Genomic DNA, 23,713 nt, shown 5'->3' on the forward strand with positions numbered 1-23,713 from the left:
TCACGCCTGTCACTTGAAACAACATCCGCTGGAATGGGCTTCACCCATTGGCTGAGCCAGTGTGATGACTACAATGAACACAAAACCACAAAGCTGCATCTGAAATATCCAAATATTTGGAACAAGCTCCCAGAAAACTGCAGGATCAGCTCCAACTCTGAGTTCTTTTAAATCAAAGTTTAAAACTTTCCTGTTTGCTGCTGCCTTTTTATTAAAGCTGATAATTTCAGATTCTGCCATCTGGCAGGAGGTTAAGGTCCATCAGGACCAAAACCTCACGCCACAAAAACAGTTTCTTCCCCATGGCAGTGGGGCTCTCCAACAGCCCATCCGCCCCCTGTGACTGTCTCTCCCTCACATACACTACTGCCCCCCCCCCCTACCGACATTGACTCTCCCCCCTCTCTCAATATTTGCACTATCTTTATATCATGTTTATAGCTTATTTGTCATTTGTAAATTGTACATTTTTATTATTTTATTCTAACGTTTTTATCTATTCTTTTGTTATTATACTGTTTGTCTTGCACCAACAATGCCAAAGAAAATTCCTAGTGTATACCTCTTACACCTGGCAATAAACACCTTTCTGATTCTGATAATGATCTTATACTGCACTAGAGCTTTTACTCGTGTGTTATATTCTATTTTAGCTTCTATCCTAGCTTTTATTTTTAACTTGTTTTTATTTTCTAATCTTTAATGTTTTTATAACTGTTTTAATTATGTCTTAATGTTCTTTTGCACTTTGCTGCAATGTTCTTGAATGCTTATGTAAAGCACTTTGAATTGCCCTGTTGCTGAAATGTGCTATACAAGTAAAGCTGCCTTGCCTTGCCTTGAAATCAGTATTCCCAAAATTTATTTTCTGTAATATTTCTATAGAGTTTATCTTCATTAACGTCTGACTGATCACAGTTTTTTTTTTTTACTAATTTTAGATAGATATTGAATTCCTCTTTCATTCATGGTGACAGTAAACTTGGAAGAAATTGATCTCCATGACAAAGGAAGACTGTGACATGAGGCTAAAAGCTCCAGAAAAACAAAGCAAGTTAAAAAAATAACAAGAAAAACTCCTCATCCGGCCAGGCATGGGCCATGCTGCCTCAACACCAACTGGGCTCCTCCTCCATCTCCTCTCTCCTCCCTCCTATGATAGAAAAGGGCATAAGCCCTCAGCTATCAAACCAGGCTCATGAATTTACGAGTTTACGAGCAAGTTAACCTGAAGATAGGATTTTATTTTGTATTTAATTTGTATTTTAATTTTTTTAACTATTGTATAGAAACATAACGATTGAATTGATGCAGATGTGAACATGAATAAAAGTAGTGAAATCGTTGTCTGCTTCAAAAACAACAAATAAAATAAAATACATACAACTGCCCTTTCTAAACACTTTTAAACTTTTAAAATAAAATAAAAAATAATAATTTAAAACTTCAAAATAAAAACATTTCATAATACAGCCTAACAGTCAAATAGCAGTTTATTTCTTTAACATAATAATATCCAGTCGTTATAAAAGGAAAAACGTGACATTGGATGTGTTGCTAACGGTGGCTAACGTTGTTCCTGTTATCCTGGTCTCTTGTGCTATTGGACTGATGGGTCAGTAACCAGCCTCCTACATTTAGCTCTGAACTGTGTGATGTGTTTTATTTTAGCATTTACTGAAATATCATGAACCATGAAATCATTGAGAGTATCCAGGAATGTACTGTGAAAGCCATCGATAACACAAGTTTGCAACCCTACGATAAGTGCAGCTAGGTTGCTAGATATTTACCAAACAAGGCTGTCTGTGACATTGTGCACAGTTTGCCACTGGTCATAATTATGTGAGTACAAAATATGACAACAGACAATAATATTTACAAAACAAATATATATATACTGTATACCAGGTGAATGACATCTCATCTTACCTTACATTAATTCAATGTTCACAATTCAAGTAAAACTGCAATCAGTGAATAACTTGGCTGGACAGAGGCAAAGTATCTACTGAACAATTAAAGAAACTGGGTGCTCCTTCAGCATCATCAGCATCATCATTATCATCATCATCATCATCATCATCATCATATCCAGGGCTGCAGTGCAATGATCAGTGAGACAGAGAGGTTGGGCTGGGCATTTCTCCAAACTGTGTCTCTGACATGTCTGGTTCAGTCTGGGAAATGAAGCAGAAACTCAGTCAACAGAAAATCAATTATGCTTAAATTAATAACACCTATCTGCAATTTAAACCACCGATTCATGCATCCACAACTATATGTTTATCCAAATCACACACTAACACATACAAGACACAGAGCATATTGTAAGAAACTGACTAATGTACTAATACAGCTGAATAGACAACAGCAGTGTAGCAGAGTTCTTCACCTACCTGTTGGTCTTTATCCTTTTCTTGCCGTGGAATTCGATGCCTCCTCCTCTTTGGTCCGGCAGCATGATGCAACGCTGCAGACGTAGTGGAACCAGACACACCATTGAGCCGGTCATCCTCCACTCCAGCAGCAGGATCTAAATGGGCTCCAGGCTCATCCTGAAACAAGAACAGGTGAAACATTCAAAATGTAAACACATTGAACAAGTTTGAGCATATTTATTTATTATTGGTACATCAAACAAATCAGCAGACATGCTGGATAACTGCCCCTTTATTCTCAGAGGACCCAAATTAGCTTTGAATCTGAACTCAAATATCAACTGAAGCGAGTCCTGCATTATTACATGATCAGCTGTGTCAAAGCCCAGATTAAAGACCTTAATTATTTCAGTTTATGTTGTGCTTGCATTCTTCATTTTGCAGTTAAGAGGGTCCTATTGCCCCCAGCACCGTAATGTTAATCCACCAATGGTCAAATGCTATAGTAAAAAAAAACAAATGAATATAACTTTATCAGGTCTGAATTAAACCTGCAGTACGCAAAATGCGTTTGACATTATTGGGCAAAAATTCCATAATAACTTTTCAGCATATTGTAATTTAAGTGTTCTGAGAGAAAAGTAGACATCTACAGCTCCTCATGGCTCTGTTTTCAGGCTTTAAAAAAATCTAGCCCGTGACAGGAGACCTTGACCAATCACAGGTCATTTTCAGAGAGAGAGCGTTCCTATTGGCTGTGCTCCGGCTGGTGTGCGGTGCTTGGTATTTCCTCAACTGATCTCAACATGGCTGCCAGGTCACAAACTTTCTCATTTTACAGCTAAACAATACACTACAAGATGTTTCTGAAAACATTTGAGGAGAGAAATAGGCCTTACAGTAACAGAATATGATTCATGTTTGATCAGCGCTGCCTAGTTTGACCATTTGATCGGAGTTCGTGAGTGATTGACAGCTGCTCAGAGACGACAGGCTCCAGCTCGGCTCTGATTGGTTGTTTTCCTCCGGTCTGTGAAATCTTGCAGATGCAATTAGGAGCACCGACGGACACGGAGTCACAGGATTTTTTTCAGATTACCTGTTTCATGCACTACTGTCAGGATACAGTGACCATTTTATAAAAATAACATTTTAAAATCATATTTGCTCCATTGATGATTATGATTATGTGAAATTTAAAATTCAAATATAAAAATATAATTTGCTGATAATCATTTTCAAAAAGTGGGTTAAGTGCATCCTTTTTCTTCTTTTAAATGTATCACATACAGCCACATGCATGTGATCTGAATTCTCACCTCTAGAAGTATAGTGAGCTGGGCGTTTCTGTAGTCGTCCCCATGAGCATCTAAAGTCTTCATGAGAAACCTGCAAGATTAACATCATCTTCAGATGGGCCATCAAGTGGGAAACACTGAAATGGAGTTACTGTAATGGGGTTTTGTACCGTCTCTCCTTCTTCAAGCGCCGTGTAATTCTTTGGACTTGATGAAGGCGACCAAGAATCTTTTGATTCACCTGAAAAAAACACAGTTGGAAGTGATTACAGGGAGGAACTGATTAGAGATAAATAAATAAACAATAAACCCAAATATAACCCATATTCCTAACCGTGACATATTTATATGCATGCATCTGCAAGCTTGCACCTGTTCAATATCTTTACATCTCCTGTTCAGAGACAGACATTTCCTCTTATCAAGAGCTCTTCTCTCTTCTTCCTCCTGTGCTGTACTCTCCAGCAGCTCATCGCCTCCCGGGCCCAGCTCCACCTGGAGACAAAGAAAAACCTTGTTTCTGTTTTGTGTTTGGCCATCTGTGTTAGTGTGTTTTAAATATAACAGTTGTCACAACAAAAACATCCAGTTGCTGAATCTAATACAATAAAGTTGTGTCGCTTAATATTGTAGCTGTTAATTCATTATTTGTGCTAAAAAAAAAACAAAAAAAACACATCACAGATATCTATATTCCACAATAATGGTGTCATTATGTTCCTACTTTGATCTGAAATACCTTTCTCTATTTCTATATTTTGGACATATGGAAGTATCTTCTCTAACTCTAATAATTAGTCATGTCTGTCACGACTACAAAATAAGGGTTTGGCAAAATTGTGTGTCACATTCACGGCATATTTAACTAAATCAATGGTGTGACTGTAGTCTTCTTCTTTAAAGACAGAGCTTATCAGACCAATTTAAATATAATATTTTATTCTTGCTGGCTAAGAGGTGGTGTTAAAACTGGTAATATTTGGTACTATGAGTACAAAAACAGCTAAGTGCAATGCTTCTCATGGCTTTGTGGCACAGGGAGCACTGGCTACTAGGTGTTCCCACTTTCTCACATCGACCACTACCACATTACCACGATCATTAACGTTACCATTACCTCTCCTGGTCCCAGCTCCACACCACCAGGCTCCAGCTCTGCCTCCAGGATGTGTCCTCCAAACAGAGGAGGAAGAGCCAAACCAGAGAAATCCTCCATCATCTGGAAAGGAAGAGAGAGAAGATTCTGTGTCATTATAAAAAAACATTATCAAATAAAAAAAAAAATTAAAAAGTACCATAATTGCCAAATGTAGTAGAGTAGGGTTTTTGTTTGTTTTTTAATACTATATTTATAAAGTTCAGTACAATAGTTACATAAAAATGTTCAAATTTTTCATAACAAAAAAAATCAGTAAATATACAGTTTTTTACAGTATTAAAATAATATAAAAATAAAATAAAATAAAATTACAGTGTAAGGAAAAAAGGACAAAAAAAGAAAAAACAATCAGGGTCTATTAAGCAACTGGAATGAATTTGAAATATTTATTTTTGCCAATTTAAAATTTTTGAGTTTTAAGTTTTCAATCGTAGTCAAATATGTTTTTAAAATCAGTATCTTTAAAAGTATAAAACGAGGGTATGCTTTTAAGACATATAATTTTATGAATATAATATTAAAGATATTACTCAAATTAATTGTGTAAATTTAATATGCCGAAAAAACTGTGATTGTTAAAAGTTACTGAATTGTTGAGTAATATCATAATCTTTGTTAGTATGACATTTTTATAAAAAGGCTTTTTTAACTCTGTAAGGCAACAGCTTGGTGCACCTTTCCCCAGACCTTATATTGTCCTCTTTTGGCTTATGTGTAGCAACTTATTATTTTGATACCACTGGCTCCAGGTTTTAGTTTTCTCATTATTTGGTCTTTATGTTTTGTTCTTTTATTGTTGTTTTTATTTTGTCTGTATTTCATTGTATCTGTGCAAGGACTTTGAAACTATGTTTAGAAAGGTGCCATACTTATTATTATATCTTTTTCAAAATGTTTTGAGAGGTTCTCCTGTAAATGAAACCAAAAAGAAGTAGCATGAAAACAATCTACAAACACATGTTCAGTAGTTTCCCCTTCACAATAGTAGAATAGAGGTATAAATTAAAATAAAATTGACTCAAAATACCTCACAAATTGTACTTAAGCACAGTACTTGAGTAAAAATACAGTAAATGTAACTTGTGATGGGCATTTTCAAATAGCAGCGACGTTTTATTGAGTAAATTGGAGTAAAAATAAGTGCTGGTATCATCTATGACGTACTATCATCACTAGGCAACGTGCCATCAATCTACCTAGTAACAGTACTTACATTTATGAATGAATGAAGTCGTTAAACGCTGTTGTCTCCTTAGCAACAGCTGCTGTCCTGCGGGTTAAAAACTCCACTAGTAACTGTTTCCAGCGGCCAGTCTGCTCTATAGACTTTGTATTAATCTATAGTCTACACACTCATGTAAGCTAACAGCGTTTTCTGACATTATATTCTGCTAAAAAATCAAACGTAAAGCGCAGAGCAGCTCTTTCTTCACACTAGTGTCCATAAACTAATGTTTTTATGCGACGGGGCGCAGACATTACACGTCACTTAGTTACTAGTGATGGGAATTCCGGCTCTTTTTAGTGAGCCAGATCATTTGGCTCAGCTCACCAAGAAGAGCCGGCTCTTTCGGCTCCCAAACGGCTCTTCGTTTTACCACTTCTGCCTTTTATAGTTCAGCCAAATTTAGCGCTGTTTTGACCTGTGATTAGTATGTGTGCACATATATCACTTAAATTATTCAATTTAATCATACTAAACCTTATAATTTCCAGAATGTCATAATTTTACATGCTGCTTCGTTTCCGACTGTCACTCATCTTGTCTTCTATTCGCGCACCGCACTCCTCTCTCTTTCTCTACTCCTCTCCCTCTTGCTCTGTACCTGTAGATTGTCAGCGCGCCGCAGCTCCGTGCTTGATGGAATGATCCTTGTCTGTCATCACCTGATTGGTCGTCGGACTTCATTAACACAACATTCAGTCACAGTCAGTGCATGGAGTGCCCGTGGTGCGGAGAAGATCATCCTATCATTCTGGCTTGAACTAATTAAAGAAAAAAAAAATGTCTCTCAGACGGGAGCCGGCTCTTATCATCCATTCTTGACTTAGAAAGCAAGGTAAAAACAACTTCAGTCCTGATAATCAGCATGAAAAAAGCCAGTGTTGTGATTGAAAACTAACACAGAGCCTTTTAAAACAAGCCATTTCACGTACACATGACAGACCTCGTTCTTAATCAAAAGTTTGATTGGTCACACGAACTTCATTAACACAACATTCAGTCACAGTCAGTGTATGGAGTGCCCGTTTTGCGGAGAGGATCATCCTATCATTCTGCCTTGAATTAATTAAAGAAAAAAGAAGAAAAAAAACGGCTCTCGGACGGGAGCCGGCTCTTATCGTTCATTTAAAAGAGCCGGCTCTTTGAGCAGACTCGTTCGCGACCAACACATCACCAGTAGTTACTACATTTCCCATGAGCACCCGCGCTGGGTTGAAACTACACAAGACATCATGGCGGGTATGTGACTATTCTGTCATCTTTTGTGAATACATCCAGTGAAATTGGCTTTATTAAGACCTGTAGATAGTATAAATACACACTTAAAACATGTGAAACTACGCTAACTGTGTCTCAGAGTTACTTTAACGTAATGATATCCAGTCTGATGAAAGTAAAAACGTGACCTTGGATGTGTTGCTAACGGTGGCTAACGTTAGCTGGCTGTAGGTTGACTGTCAGCTGTGTGAGGAGGATTTTAACCTGCTCTGTTGTTGTTTCTGCAGGAATCGCAGCGTTCCTGAAGAATGCATGGAACAAGGAGCCAGTTATCCTGGTCTCCTGTGCTATTGGACTGATGGGTCAGTAACCAGCCTCCTACATTTCCCAGTAGACCACTTACACACCAGAAAACTAACAATAACCTGATGTTTTCAGGTGGAATTTCATTCATCCATTCATTCATTCTCACTGTGCAATATCATTTTCCACTTGTGCAATTGTGTTAATAGTCTGTTTATAGTCAATACTGTATATACTGCTCCTATTTTTATACTTCCATCTATTTAAATGGTTCATATTTTGTTACACTTTGTTTAGCTCTTTTTTTACTGTGTTAGCTGATGCATCTTGTTTTTTTGCAATATCCCCTTTGCTGCTGTACACTGCAATTTTCCCCACTGATAAAGGAATATCTTATCTTATCTTTAGCTATGAAGTGTGTGAGAGAAAGAGAGCACAACACTGTACAACGTGCTTTGGAAATACTGTACTTAATTATTGCCATGTCAATAAAGCAATATTTAATATTAAATAATTACCGGTATCCCAAAAGATGGACCCATAAGATTCCAGTGGCATTTATTTACTTTACCTCAACTGTCTTCAGTTCAGTCTCATTCAATTTATTATATAAAGTATGTGCTTTACATCCTGTAGAATAGAGTCAAGCATAACAACAAACAGGCCTTTCAAAATCACCATTTACTGTTTCTCCATTAGGTAAATTAAATGAAATTAAGTTACAATCAGCCAAAGTCAAAACATGCTTGAGAGTATATATTATGTTGCTACTATTATACTACTAAAAGCAACACGATAGTACATATGGGGGTGAATATGATATGGTTGGGTAAAAGAAGAAAGCCAAAAGCACCTCAGATTTTAATGTCACATATTCAGAGTCTGCTGGAAATTTATGCAAAGTGTATAAGAGCCTTTAAATTGATTCTAAAACTTAAAGTAGTGTACTTGAGAATGAAGGAAAGGTGTGCTCTGTTTGTGCTTTGTTTCTACATGAGCTGTTTGGAGACTGTAACCCATGTTCCCTTGTCAATTGACCAATGTAGACACAAAGTACAATATAAAGTGTATCTAATATATTGTATGTAAAGTTAACACAACTTTGTCTTTCCTCAGGTGTTGCAATTCCATTTATCAGCCCCATCACAAAGTATACAGGAATGATCAATTCGTCTGTGCCGTACAACTACCCAGGTAAACACTGTTCCCACTGATCATTTTAGTGTCGCTGAAAGATGCTACATAATGCTGATGCCTGCCATTTACTTAAATAACCATCTAATCAAATATTAAAGCTTCTTTTCCTTACTTTCCCAATGCAGTCCCTGTGCGAGATGATGGAAACATGCCTGATGTCCCGGCTCATCCGAGTGAAGCAAAAGGACAAAACTTGGAATGGCTTAAAAACCTTTAACTTCACCTATACGATCAACACTTGTGCCGTTCCTCTTGTTCATAATGTTTCTGCAGAGCTGCTCCACTTATCAATGTGCTGCAATAAAAGATTTATTTAATTCTACTTGTGTGTCACATTGTTTGGTTTAGATACATCCAATATTTAATGCATGTTTTAGTACATTATAATGTTACATGAACATTTCAGAAAATGTTTTTAGCCCGAGTTGAACAAGGCTTTAGACTAGAACCTCTAGTTGAACAGTTTTTTGTGATTTGAACTTTAAAAAAGTTCAATGACTTGCTTACAGTTTTTCACAATAATTTGCCCCGACTAGGTTGTTGAAATTTGAACACAAAGCTAAAGAGCGAAGTCTTAATTATTTTCATACGCCTTTTAGAGTAAACCTTGAAATGACCTCAACTTTAGTTTTCAAAAAGTTTGCATGAAATGTTTTTGACCTTCCTCTCTGGACAAATGCTGCGTTGGTGAACCAACATCTCAAAACGCCGACAAATGTGAAATTAATTGTTTCAGTCAGAAAACATAACCTGGCATTAAGAATCCTGTTTTCTGTTTGATTTTCCAAAGCAGATTGTGAGAGTTTTTAAACTAAGCTTCAACACAACCCTGATCCTTCAGAAGAAGCTTAACTCAACAAAGCTGGAATCAGATTAACAATATTTAAAATATGAATTCCTTGTTTCATACCAGCGTTATTCTACTTGAATGAGTTAGAAAGGTAGCAGAACAATATGTAGAGCAGCAATGCATTAAACCCCTTGAAATTAAGACCCAGCTGCTACAGTTAAAATATGAGACTGTATTATTCAATAAGATGTTACTTTGTTTGTCTTGGTTCAAGCATGTACACTGTGTACTCCGCCAAGACAAACATAAACCTTGACAGAGCAAACGTGGACAAAGATTTCCTTCATAGAACTTTTATTTCACAACACGTCAATATTCAGTGTTTCAGGTAAAGAATGTCTTCCTCAGCAGTATTCATCATCTTAATATAATATCTTCTGCAGTCACCAGGATTTCATGTCGATGTAAATCAGAAAACAGACTAACTAATCTGATTACATTGCTTCATATTTCTCACAGAGCCGAGGAACTGGGTGTAAAATGTTAAAACAATATTTCACTTTGGTAGAAGAGTTTGGGACTTTGCATAAGTTTCTGTTTTTAGTAACATCTTTTTGCATAAACTGCCTCCATCTGCAGTTGTGATAAGAGGACAACTGACAATGCACAGATTCCAAGTATCTTTTAGACATCTACACATACACTTTCTGTTTACACATTAGGGATGTCACAATATCAGATTTTGACTACACAATTATCGTGGCCAAAAGAATTCATGATAAAGATGTTAGAGCGAAATCAATAGAAAATTTGAAAAAATAAAATAATGCTATCAGTCAAATTAATCTTTAACTGTTTATTGTTCGTTTTGTCTCTTTTTTTGGCAAATACATAACACTTAAAATACGAGTACAGGGAGGTGGAGAGAGAGTCTGTAACCATAACTGTATATATAAAATGATTTATGAGCTGCTGGATTATTTACACAATATTATCGTATATGTATTATTAACATGATATCAATATTTCATTTTTAAATATCACGGTTATCCAGACACACACATAAAACATCCTGTAGACTAGCTGTAAATGTGTTTATTATTTTCACCATAAATGTCTTGTTACATATTTATAACATTTATATTTTTAATAAACTCCCCATGTTTTTCTTTATTTACAACATATGACACACTTCAGATATATTTATAAGTTGTATATGCACTTTATTTCTCTGTTTCACATTCTACACTAAAATAAACCATAAAGCTGAGTATGTCATTTTTGTACATTTTCATTAATGTACTCTTACAAGTAAAATTATTTGTTTTGTATCATGTGCCCCAAACTCATTCTTCACTTCATTCTAATTTATCAATCAATAATACTGGCCACCACAACAGCCACCTGTTACTGTGACTCAAAGATTCAAGTCTATTTTAATCAATATTCTCAGTTTAAAACACATTCAGACCTACGTAGGTGAATAATATGTCATTCTGTATTATCACTGTGTTATTTCCTGTTCAGAGTCAGAGAGAAACTGTTGAATGCCACGACTGAAATGTGCAGAGAGCTTTACTGCAGCTTCTACAAAGTCAAAATGTTCTACCAAAGTGAAATATCATTATATAAAGAAGTCAAATAAAAGTCATACAATCACACGTTTTAAGCAGTATTTACAAGCATGAATAAGAATTAGCTCTACCATTTTGTGGTCACCTTTATTAATGATGCCATACTACTCAAAATAATATACAGTATATGCTGTTAGAGATGATTTACTACGACCCTTGAGGGCGTTATCTTGAATCTTCAAGGTGCTAAAAGAACAGTTACAACAGGAACATAAACCATTTCAGTTTGCACAGATACAAAGTTTCACCTTTAAACCACAGTTTTCTAGAGGCGACTACAGAGCTACAGGAGAATATTACTTTAGATATCTCTAGTTTACCATAAACACTTGCTCAGACGTTGGTCAACTTCCCGTATGCTTTCTTCATCACTTTCATAGAAACATTTCCCCATTAAAACTCAATCCTATCGTCTGTCTCGGCTTTCACATCTCTCTTGAAGATTCTGCTCAGTCTGATTGGTAAACGTACAACTACAATCAACTAGCCTGGATGTTGTCTAGCTTTAGATTTGGGACTGAAAAGGAATCAAGAAGACATCAAATCCAAAGACTAAGCACGCAAATCTCTCATTCTTACCACTTTTAACCCTCCGCAACATGCTACTTTCTAAAAAAATAAAACACTTTCAGTAATAACGCCGTCCAAACGTTCAACTATTAACTGTCACAGTTTGTGTCTGTGAAGCTCATACGCTTTTCAGTTTCTGTGTTCAGTAGGACTTGCACTGTATTAAATAAGTATTCCACTCAGAAACCAACAAGTCTCATTGATCAATAATTTGAATAATCAAATTTAAGGTAGAATTTGTTTTCACGTACTTTGAGTCCAGGTAAAGAGTTAAACTAATCCAAAATCTACAGTCATAAAATACTAATATGTGACTTTACAGCAGCAGAATGTGTTAACTGGTATAAACATAAGATATAACTGACAGGGACTTTAACACTCAAACAGCATTGCCCATGTTCAGTAATTTTAAGGTAAAAAATGACACAAAAATAACTCACTGTGCCAATTTCATTAAAATATGCCAAGTCTCTCTCAACCAAACAACCACGTTTTAAAATAGACACTTTGAATAAATTTAAAAGTTCACCTTCATTGAAACCAAGAAACAATCTGGCAGCTTTACTAAAAAATATAATATCATAATAGCACTTTTAGAGTAGGAGCCTGTCCTCTTCCAGTAACACTTCATTACAGTGAAAGTGAAAGTTCACAACCTGCTATTAGGAGCCAGTCCCTAGATCAGCCCAACAAACACAACTTTTCTGAGTATGGCACAAAAAATAACAAAAAACTACAATAAAGGTTATGTAGAGAAAAAAAGTATTGTAAAACAGTAAGAGATATAAGAGGCATCTTTCATAGGCCAGGAAAAACCTAAAAATGTTAGTTATTCTGGACGATACAGTATGTCGATCTCAAATGCTAACCTAAGTACGGCCAAACATCTTACTTCTGTTTCATTAAAACTAGCCTAGATTTTATTTTAATGTCCATGTTTCACTCAAATAGAACATTTATATTGTTATATTGGTCTTGTTTCATATATTTTTCCTATTAACTACCTCAAAATTGAATGGGCTGTAATCATGTTTATAACCGGTCAGCCTTTACACGTGAATCTTTTATACTTTGATTTAAAAATGTTCTATTCCTGTGCATGAAACACAATCTGTATTTAATTAATTTGAGAAAAAGAGCATCCAAAGTAGAGAATCAACATGAACCAATGAGCTGTTTCCAGGATTCAACCTGAGCTCAGATGGACTGACAAACCACAGAGAGCAGATTGCTGCTGTCGCTGTGGGAATAATAATAACTCTTACTCTATGATGGGAGCTGAGCGATCGTTGGTGACAGTTCGTCTGAGTCGGACGTGGGCAAATGGATTGGCCCTGAAAGGAGGAAACAATAAGAATGAAAGTTATGACAATCGCACATGATATATACTGGTGATTAAAGGGGGGGAGCAAATTAGTACAGGGATATTGTACATACAGTGGTGGGCATCGCAAGAAACAGGTAAAAAGACACAAGACCAGTTGTGCGTTCTAATACCCACACTACTATTTAGTGTGCCAGAAAAAGATTTAATATGTCCCAATACATAGTAAGTTAAATGCAGTATGCCAAAAATACCAGGATGTCCTACTACATCCAGTCACATTTAGCAGTATGTAAGCCAGCATGCCTTTCTAGCTATTCTGACCCACAATCCTCTGCACAGTAGGATAAGCAAGAAGGTCAAAGTTCAACATGCAATGTTATGAAAAAGTAGTATGTCCCAATTGTATGCAAACTGCATGCAACAGTACATACAGTATTTTTAGGAGCAGCTGCAGTACGTACTAAAAATAAAAATAAAAAGTATGCGATTTGGAACCCACGCAGTGACTACAGCCGTGCTAGCTGCTCTGTGAGGCTAACGTCAGCATGCTAACAGTATATATGACGGGTATAATGTTTAGCATGTTCACCATCTTAGTTTAGTGAGTTAACATGCTAACATTTATGAGGTATGATATAGTGCAATTTATTTTATGGGAATCGTGAATACTTGGATCAAATTTCATGGCAAATTTAAAAGAGAAACAAAAAAAGGCGACCTCGTGGTGGTGCTAAGTGAAAAGTCAAGTGATCACCAAAGTTGTTAGGATTCATCCTCTGGGCACCGTGAATGTCTTTACAAAATTACATGGCAGCTCATCTAATAGTTGTTGAGTTATTTAATTTTGGCGCAAAGTGGCGGTCCGACCGACATTGCCATCCCCAGAGCCACGCCGCTAGCTTGTTTAAAAAGTAAATAGATGGTCAAGTCACAAAAACAATGGATCCTACACTTCCCATGATGACTTAATAGATTCTTTTGTTAAACCCTCCTTGCCTGGTAAACACGACGTTTTTCAATCTCCATGTTTGTAACGTCGTCTTTGAGTTCGAAATTGGTAAAACGTGACTAGTAAATTTACGGTGACACACTGTATAAAATTGGTGAAATGTCCCTTTAATGCGACACACAGAGCACCTTTGAATTGCTAAAAGTTACCTGGTTGGGGAGTGTGGCGGAGAGACCAATTCAGCAGTGATCTGTCATGTAAAGAAGACATAATGTAAAAAATGTCCATTATTCTGAAGCATCTTCCTTTAACAGTGAGGCCCACTAGGGAGACGTTGACCTCTGACCTCCTCCCAAAGGTTTCATGTTTCTGACCTTGTTGCTGTCGGCCATGCTGTACGGGCGCGGGCGGAAGGTGCTGACCCTCTGAGGAGGAAGAGATCGCTCCTCCTCTGACTCGGGGGTGAGCGCCGGGAGACCTGGAGACACCAGCTTGTCGAGCTGGCCCGTACTGGTGCTGTTAGCCTTAGATAAGAAGAGCGAGCTAGAGGGAAGGTCACAGACGGAGAGGAAAGAATATACAAGGGAAAAGACAAAGGAAACATGAGTCGAGAGATGTCGGTTTTGTGTTAATTCATCAACAAAGCTGTTGGTGTTGGAAGTGAACGCGTTGGGGGAAAGGGCGGTGGAAAGACTGAGAGGGCAAACAGTGAGTATCATTCTGCAGTTTAAGAGCTCCTGTAAGCTTTCTGTGTGTCTTGCATGAAGAGTGTTTTAATTTATTGAGACTACAGATGGAAAAGGGGAAGGGTGTCATATTAGTTTCCACATGAAAATGACCCCATTAAGTTTTCTGTGAATCCACCAATGTTATAACTTCCTACTTTTCAAAGTATTGCTGATATACTGAGCTGTAAAACAACTGGAGGGAAGTGAAGGAAGCATGTCTGTCATTAACAGTGTCAAAGTTCATCAGCAATCTTAAAACCTTCAGATTTGAGTGTTTGTTCTTCTTTGACTTACCTCTCGAGGTGATCCATCTTGCTGTGCTGTGACTGAGTGTAGGAGAAAGGGAACCAGCCTTTCCTGTGAAGGAACATTTTACTACATGTGACCAAGTCAAGGGTGTGTATGACGTAGAAAACACTCTCCATTGTCTTACACAAATACATTTTTTAACCTGCTGCCAGAGCGAGAAGCCTGCACACAACATGAGATATGTGAAGTCTTCTGAATTAAGAAACAAAAAGTAGTTCTACATACACTAAGTTCAAAACGAACACAAGGTTAAGTGGAAGTGTCCCTGACATGTTTTGATCTGAACATACAGCCTCGTCTTAAAGGATTGAGACATTTCACAACAGTTATACAGCAGATCATTCGGTGGTTTTCTACATACCGTCCAGTTCGGTCATTTTGACCGTAGTGCCACCCGTCTCTGACCTCAGAGATGAGCAGGGTGATGTTGTCACCAGGCAGGAAGTGCAGTAAGCAAGCCCCGCCCCCTACGCCTCCACCGCCCTCCGATGCTCCAGGAGTGTGAGGAAACATAGCTTCCACACGGCTGGGTCCAGATAAAGGCAGCATCCTGGGGAGACTGGAGCCTAGGGAGAGGAGAAAGAGGAATACAAATTATAATCCTTAATCCACTTTTGTGGTGGTCGCCCATAATCCCTGGAACAGTTTATCTGTTCATATAAACGTTTAAGACGCTGCTGACCCAAAACAATGTGAGATTGTTTGGCTGCACTGTAACATCAGTTGCTCTTCTGTTGTATTTCTGACAAAGTAGCTGCTCCATGAGTGTTTGCTCTGCACTTGCTGTTACCATAGCAACCACAGGTGTCACCAAATCAACAGGAACAAGGATTACAACTTGAGACACTCAAATTTACAGAAGAGACTTATCACATCTTACCCTGAAAGCCGCCCAGCCTCATTTCACTGACAGGTCTCCTCGGCAGTGGAAGTGTTGCTGTTCCACACATGTCAGCGGTCTTCAGCAGCCAGGGATTATGTGATGGCGATGAAGAATTGCTCCCTCCTGGTCCCACCTGTTGGTGCAGTAAGTGCACAGGAGTCATGGCCCTGGAGAGAGGAGCACTGTGGGGCAGTGGCGGACTGTGAGGAGCACTGTGGGGGATGGGGAGGGTCATGCCATGCAAGGAGCCGCCGGCCGCGGAGACCTGGCTGAGCGACATAACCGTGGAGGGGATGAGGCTCGGGGAGAGGTTGGACGTGTTGGCGGACAGGAGGAGAGAGTTTTGCGGGGCCGAGCCGCCGGACGTGGTGGGGGTGGATGCAGCGGGGCTGATGCTGCCGCTGGCGCTGCTGTCAGGGAGGGGGCTGGCTGAGGCACTGAGGGGTGTGCTGGTGTGCTGAGGAGACGCTCCTCGTGATGAACCTCCAGCAGCTCCTCCGCTGGAGAGAGAGCAGAAAGTCTGGGGGGAGCCCTGAGGAGGACCGGTATCACTCTGGGAGGAGGAGGACGGGAGCGAGCGCTGCTGCTGCTGGGAGCGACTGGAGTCTCCATTCAACAGAGGAGGGACTTCTTGAACAGAGAGCCTCTGAAAACACAAGGACAGATACCGATAACTACCACTGTTAAAAATCGAATATTGTGAAGTTTTTAGTATTCAATTCCCAGGTACCAAAGGTGTGGACTCGAGTCACATGACTTAGACGTGAGTCAGACTTATGAATCTGGTGACTTTAGAGTCGACTTGGCAAAATCAAAAAGGTTCAAACACTTCGAGTTTGACTTTAACACCAATGACTTGTGACTTAACTTGGAATTTAGCCTTTTGACTTGGATGGATTTGGATGGACCAAGGTTTTATTAGCCTAAATGTTGTCTTTTAAAATCAATCTTTACTACGTATCGGCCACTGAATGTTTAGGACTCAACTCAAAAAGTTAAGGGCTTGTGACTTCAATTGTGACTTGACTCAGAACTTCATAGCCAAGACTTTTATTTGTTATTTGTGATTTTGTCCCACCTCTACCAGGAACAAGTAATAACAGACTTGTTTTGTGGGTTTCAAACTATCAACCCACCATGTAATCCTTCTCTGGAAACCAACCACAGTGTATCTGAGATTAAGATTAACTCCAAAGAACACATTAAACGGGACACGTTATAAATGATCTGAAAAAATGATCGGACCTGTTCTGGCAGAGCAGCACCGATCTTGGTGTGACGGAGGACCTCAGCTATCCCAGCAGCCCCTGGGCCTTGAGGCGCAGTGTGACGCAGCAGATTGAGAGCGCGCTCTGGGAGTTTGGTGGGCTGAGAACATGACTGCTGCCAACATGACAGTTTCTGTGACAGAAGCTCTCTCACCTGGATTATATTCAAAATCACAAAAAGAGAAAAACCAAAACACTGTTAGAAGATACAACTTTTTCTTATTGTAAACAAATGAAAAGACCAAAAACACAATGTCTTAGTTTGTCCTTCAGTACTTTCCAACTTCCCTACCCCGTCCAAGACTCAGAGTGTCAGTTCCTACTGAAGATGTGAATCTTCAAAGCCAGGTTACAAATATTTTTACAAAATGTCCTAAAACACCTGTTTTTAGCAAACGTAACTCAAACAGGAGTAAATAGTGCATTTGTTGGAACTATTTTCTGTGGATTAATACATCTGGATTTCAGAAAGCTGAACATTACCTAGCTAAATAAATAAGTGAATGTGAACAGATCACCTTGGAGTGGTAGTTGATGAGCAGTTTGGTGACACTACACTGTCTGTCCACCAGGAAGCAATATCGTCTCCTTTCCTCAGTGAGCGCGGACTTGTAACCCAGGGCAACCAGCGCGTCCAGCTCGCCTTGGCGACGACTCATCAACTCCACGAACTGAAGGAAAAGTCAGAGAGATTTCACAGCAACATCTTTAAACATTTTACGCACGGTCCTGCATTCACAATCACAGATGTAGTACTGAAAGACGGAGTGACCTTTAATGCACATTGTACGGAGAGAAAAATATGTGAGGTCATATCCTGCTGCCTGTTGCACAATGATATCAAATCATAAAACTCTATCCTTTTGCCCTGCTGACCTTTTCTTCCAACATAACCCTCCGAGTGGCTAAACCCTTTCACCCTCTTATATGGTTCATATTTCTTCCAGTAGAGGCTTGGCCACTAAGTTGCTTGTTTTCTAAAAATCAGCTGAGGCAGATTGTTCTTTAATCATATTCACACTGGCCTATTTCTTACACAAACGCTCACATAATTCTGCTTTTTAATCTGCTGTAATGCTGACTGGGATGTTTGTGCATTTTACTTAAAGGGACTGTTTGTAACTTTTTAAGCGTATAAATGTACCGGATCAGGATCCCATACGCGCTCGCATATGCTCGCTCGCGTGTGGCCGGAGTCACTGCTCCTCTGCCTGCTTGCCTTCACTCACACAGCGTGTTCTCGCTGTCTCGCTCCACCTCTACTAGACGTTCATGCACGCACACTACACACTGCAGAAGAGTTAGTAGCTCTGAGAATATCTAGTGAATGTACAGTGGACGTTTGTGCAGAAATAACTGCTGCAGCTCCTCCAGACCAACAGAGGTTTTCCATGTCTTGTGAAGTGACGGGGCTCCGCAACAAGTTACGTTATCGTCTCCGACCAAATCTCCGGTGTCTCCCCTGTTCCCTCCCACCGCGGTCGGGAGGCTGAGGCAGGAAAAGCCAACACTTGGATCAGCATTGATTCATGGAGAGACCTTCGTCTGGTCAGCTAACATTACTGCCAAGCAGCTGAAATATAGAGTGATATTGTGGTTTTAGCTGACGTGTGTCGCCTCACTGTGTTGAGCTATTCTCGTTCATGTCTATTTAGAGCGAGCACAAGCGCGAGCCCGACGCTGATTTTCGTTGACTTAACGGCCACAAGTGTCGCTGTTAACAAGCATTTCTGAAAGTTACAAATAGTCCCTTTAAAAACCTGTGTATTAAATATGTATTTTTTCCACCGTCCATGTGGAGCTCTGGGCTTCACTTACCTGCATCTCTCGGTCTCCGTATTTGGTCGGGTGGCGACTGCCCTGGCTCTTCCTGCGGAGCTTCTTCAGCTGAGACTGGCAGCGCTCGATAGACTCAGATTTAGACCTCCGCTCACTCTGATACTTCTTTAGGGTGGCCTGAGAGGAAAGTGGAAAAAAATTAGAAGATTTATTTAGTAAGTGTTGGACGAAAGGAGGTTTGACAGAGCTAATATTTAAGATTTAAGTGTGGTGGTGCAAAACCAACTAAGTCCACTTTTATTTATCAAGGTGAACTTGTTTTTACCACTAATCAGTTACATTTTTCTAATGTATTTTCCCATAATTTAGTCAATAATTTCCATTATTGAAATTACAATTAGCTACACAAATAAACCTCTTACTGCCTTCCAGTCAAACAAATTAAACTAAACATTTAAAAATAAGCAAAAATCCTGCTTTTCTCACAAGTTATCAAAAGTGAATGGACATTTTAACTTACAGTGAGGTATTTAATATCCAGTTCCAGCTTCTGCTCCAACTGGGCGAGCAGCTCAGAGTGAAACAGCTTTAACTGTTGATGAAAAGATCCATATGCAGCATTTATTTAAAAGTATACTGACACTGTGACATCCACGTGAAAGGCCTCGGCACCATTCATCTAAGAAAAATTAGCTATTTCAAGCTTTTTCCTTATAAAACTATTAAATGCTACTCTTTGTGGCCACTTTAAACATAATAAGATATTTCAAAATAGTTGCTAAAAGTAATAATTTGTCGATAACATGAAATAATCTGTGCAGAGCAACTGAGCACACGGTCTTACCACGTCTTCCAGCTGCACCTGGATCTGTCTGTGGACCTCGGCCATCTGAAACAGTGTGTCTCCTGTGAGCAGCACAGGACAGTGAAGGCAACAAGTATTATATATGATTTAGATCAGCTGCTTTTATTTGTTACAATGCATCTTTAACCTCTGCAGAAAATCTAAAATATGTGCTCTAATGATGGTTGTTCACAACAGTGTCAACATCAACATATATGCAGGAAAACACATCAGTAAAAAGGTCATAAAACTTGCTGTTTTCACACAGTTTCTCATTTACAAAGTGGCAGTCAGCTGTGAGTCCCTCCCTCGGTCACACAGCGCTGTAGTATGTGGTGGCTGGCATCTCGCCCTCCGACTCTCCTGCCTGCCTCCCCCGCTGTTTTCAGCATTACAATGAGATCATGTGGTGTTGTTAATCTCCCAACAATGACTCTACTCTCTCCCTTTCCCTCTGTTCTCTCTCCCTCTCTCTCTACATTTCCTCATTCCCTCTTGTCTTCATCTCCTCTCTCACCAACACAGACTATTTTCAACTTCTCTCCAGCTGTGCCATCGACTCTCTTAACTTTATTAGGTCCATCACTGATTTATTTTATTCTCTTGGTCCTTCTTTACTAGCCGCCCACTCACCCAGCTCTTTGGAGCCTTGGCTGTCGCTCGCCAGCTCTCCAAGTTTCACCAGAGCATCAAAGTAGCCTTTGGCAGCCACAGTTACTCCTGAGGAAGAGAGTACATTTTAGGCGAAAACTGAAAAACATCCTGTTCAGTGATTCAGACAAATCAATCTGAATTATCCCGTGTTTGACTAACCTGTCAGGGCTTTCTCGTAGTGTTTCCCCATGGTCACAAAGTTCTTCAGACTGGGGTTGAACTGGTCCAGAATCCCCTGTTGACAACGATACACACAAATAACAGGACAGGCAAAATATGAGACGCAGATTCGTAAAGCGTTTCCATATTTCTAACCATTTCACTGCACAGACAGACAAATAGACAGAGGAGTCATACCTTATAGACATTTTCTGTCATCTTGTTGACCTCGTCTGTTCGAGACATTTTTCTTCTCTTATGTGCTGCCACTATGTACGGTTGTATAGTTTATTTCTGTTGTTCAGGGCCCCCTAAGCTTTACAGCAGACAGCAACCCTCTAAAAGAGAAAAGACAAAAAAAGGATCTATCACAATGACTCTCGAAATGTACCCCAAAACCTGACGAGAACACACAAATCCAGGTGTTTTTGCCTTCATCTCGATAGAGGAAAGAGGCAAAAGCAAGTGTCAGATATCACATTTACAACAGTGCCATTACTCTCTAGAAGTGGTTGAAAGTGTGAGATTTAAATCAGCCAGAGGACTTTTAAGGCCATCGAACCACCACAACCAGTGATGAGGATGTCAGAGGGCAGCAGTGTTATTTTCACATGGATCTCCTCTGTATCTCAGCTGCCAGATTCTACATTATCGCTCAGCAACATTGCGGCAACCCAAATATTTCTCCAAGATTCGTGTGCCAGGCGGGTTATACCATTTCAGATAAGAACAATGGGCTCCTCCAGCCCGAGTCACAGGTGTCAGAGCACTGAATAAACACACGACAACAATGTTTCCTCGGCAGAGAGGTGGGGGACTGCTGCAGGGTCAAACGATTTCCAGTCTGGATTTAATGGCAAAATTCTCATTTGGTTTTCTCTGTGCAGTCCTCCTTTGTTATCACAGCGAGATTACAGAGAAAACGTTGACCCAGATCAACTAATGGTATATGACACAAAGAAAACATTTCCAGACTCTTGCTCATTAAGGCCACCCTGGTGTAGTGTGTAATGGTCTGTGAAGTGGGAGCTTTGTCCAATTTTGATTAAGTTTGAACGACTTTGTAACTTTACACATTCTTTAAAATGATCAAATGATATATTGAAGCTAGTAAAAAGCATTTCTGTGTGTGTATATTCTAGCTTGGTTTGATTTAATTTGAAGAAATAAAGTGTTGTTTGTTTCAGGATGCAACAGGAGCAGTCTGCAGGTGGTTGGGGAACTGATACAGAAGATGCATTCATGTGGTTTAGCCTCTTTAAATTTCTTCAAATGGGTTGGAAGCAAACATTGCATTTAAAAAACATTTGTTGCAATGATTAATTCAATCAGCAGAAAAATTATCTGGGACTATTTTGATAATCGATTACTTGTTTGAGTCATTTTTCAAACAAAAATGCAAAAAAAAAAATGGGTTTTGCAATGATGGTCAGACAAAATAATCGAATATAGAGGAAATTATGATGCAATTTTCCACTATTTTCTGACATTTTATAGTTGTAGCCCTAATGTCACTGCAACATTTTAATTACTAAGAAATTGCAGAACCAAAAAGAAATGCAAGACTTAAAAATAACTGTGCATTTTGGTGTTTTTGAAGGTATTATCCTCTTGTATATGGTGAAAAGGCTTCCAGATATTCATGCATCTACTACTTGCATTTCTCTAAAGATCAATTAATGGTGCAACACTGCAGCTAAAACAGCACCCCAGAGTTAAATGAGCCTTTTCTTCCACACCACCTCATCTTATTTCAAACAAATACATCAAAGTCTTTGTGGCAAATGCAACAAAACCAGAAAGTAAAACATGCCAAAAGCTGCCTGAACATGAATAAATAAATTGGGTAATTACACAGCGGATGTTTTTCCTTTAGTAAAAAAGAAGCACCCAGCCATTTGCTCACACAGTGCAGCTCAATAACAGCTACCTGTTGATCTCTCAGCTCCACTTCCATTTCTAAAACAGTAACACATAATTCAGCTACTATAAAAAAAAAAAGTTACATACCTTTTCTGATGTCATTGTGGGAAACGATAAAAGCTTCCTGCGTGTCTTTGAGTGTTAAATGAACAGTACAACACCCCCTCCTTTCTTCCCATTAGGCTACTTTCCCTCTCTGTTAGTTAGTGGGGGGTTGTTTCATCCAGCAGAGCACTAAATCTCTAAATCTCAGCTCCCCTCCACCCCTTTTTCACATGGCCCTCTCTCTTTTTTCCTCCTCTCTCTCACACACACTTTCTCCCTCTCTCTGCCTCTCTACTCTCAGGAATCGGGGTCAGATATTTGGTGCCGTTCAGTACCTCTCCTCATTACTGAGCCGATTATCAACATGCCTTCACGCCCGCAACAACCGGCCAGAAAAACCACCGACACAAACCCCCGCCCAGTGCAACCAGCTCCCTGCCGTTGGAAACCACAGTCAGCCTCCCATTCTGTGTGTCCCTCTCTCTCCCTCTCTCCCTCTCTCTCTCTGTCTCTCTGTCACTCGGGCAGAATAACAATGAGCCAACGGGACCCCGGCTGAATGGGAGCAGGAGGAGAATAATGACTTGAACTTTTTAAGCCAAAGACAGAGCAGCACATGCAGAGGCCTATCACTGGCCTACATACACCCCAGACCATCACATAGCCCTGCTCTCCATTCTCACAGGGGGGGCAAGAGGAGGAGGAGGAAGGGGCCCTGCATGGCCCTCCATTTACTGCAATAAACTGCTGAGAAGATTAAAGGCTGATGTAAAGATGTAAAGGTGCTGGAGAGGAGAGGTTGAAGTGGTGGAAAAAAGTCCCCAAAGAGTTTAGGGTCAGTGGAAAATAAACAACATTCACTAAAGTACTGCAAAACTTTGAAGTACTTGTAGCCTACTTTCATTTTCTGCTACACTGTTAAAATAACAGTAAAGAACTGGCAGCAGGGTTGCCTTTATGTTACTGTAAAATTAACATTATTATACTGTTGCTGAAATTTACAGCTTTGTACTGTTAATGAAAAATACTGATTTTTTTAAATTAATTTCACAGAATTTTACTGTTAATTT

General features: G+C 39.3%; 3 protein-coding genes across 3 annotated transcripts; 1 reads left to right on the forward strand and 2 right to left on the reverse strand.

The window, feature by feature from the left end:
- Positions 1 to 1,477: 1,477 nt before the first annotated feature.
- On the reverse strand, positions 1,478 to 6,319 carry tfpt (TCF3 (E2A) fusion partner). The gene is made up of 7 exons (XM_037785166.1): positions 6,052 to 6,319; positions 4,797 to 4,898; positions 4,052 to 4,174; positions 3,850 to 3,920; positions 3,701 to 3,770; positions 2,400 to 2,558; positions 1,478 to 2,180 (listed from the first exon to the last, which is right to left on the reverse strand). The coding sequence occupies exons 2-7, from the start codon at positions 4,896 to 4,898 to the stop codon at positions 2,115 to 2,117; spliced, it is 591 nt and encodes a 196-aa protein (XP_037641094.1). The 5' UTR covers positions 6,052 to 6,319; the 3' UTR covers positions 1,478 to 2,114.
- Positions 6,320 to 6,997: 678 nt separating this feature from the next.
- On the forward strand, positions 6,998 to 9,103 carry ndufa3 (NADH:ubiquinone oxidoreductase subunit A3). Its single transcript, XM_037784648.1, has 5 exons — positions 6,998 to 7,023; positions 7,136 to 7,302; positions 7,569 to 7,643; positions 8,701 to 8,778; positions 8,907 to 9,103. Exons 1-5 carry the CDS (start codon positions 6,998 to 7,000, stop codon positions 8,996 to 8,998), a joined length of 438 nt encoding a protein of 145 aa, XP_037640576.1. The 3' UTR covers positions 8,999 to 9,103.
- Positions 9,104 to 11,271: 2,168 nt separating this feature from the next.
- zgc:158689 (uncharacterized protein LOC791177 homolog) lies at positions 11,272 to 23,210 on the reverse strand. Its single transcript, XM_037785165.1, has 15 exons — positions 22,686 to 23,210; positions 20,874 to 21,013; positions 20,676 to 20,751; positions 20,496 to 20,582; positions 19,863 to 19,924; positions 19,539 to 19,610; positions 19,058 to 19,195; positions 17,758 to 17,910; positions 17,217 to 17,393; positions 15,969 to 16,617; positions 15,450 to 15,654; positions 15,074 to 15,136; positions 14,426 to 14,594; positions 14,261 to 14,301; positions 11,272 to 13,109 (listed from the first exon to the last, which is right to left on the reverse strand). Exons 2-15 carry the CDS (start codon positions 20,919 to 20,921, stop codon positions 13,037 to 13,039), a joined length of 2,013 nt encoding a protein of 670 aa, XP_037641093.1. The 5' UTR covers positions 20,922 to 21,013; positions 22,686 to 23,210; the 3' UTR covers positions 11,272 to 13,036.
- Positions 23,211 to 23,713: the final 503 nt, after the last annotated feature.

This window comes from Sebastes umbrosus, chromosome 11 (assembly GCF_015220745.1).
Source record: "Sebastes umbrosus isolate fSebUmb1 chromosome 11, fSebUmb1.pri, whole genome shotgun sequence".
Classification (NCBI taxonomy): domain Eukaryota; kingdom Metazoa; phylum Chordata; class Actinopteri; order Perciformes; family Sebastidae; genus Sebastes; species Sebastes umbrosus.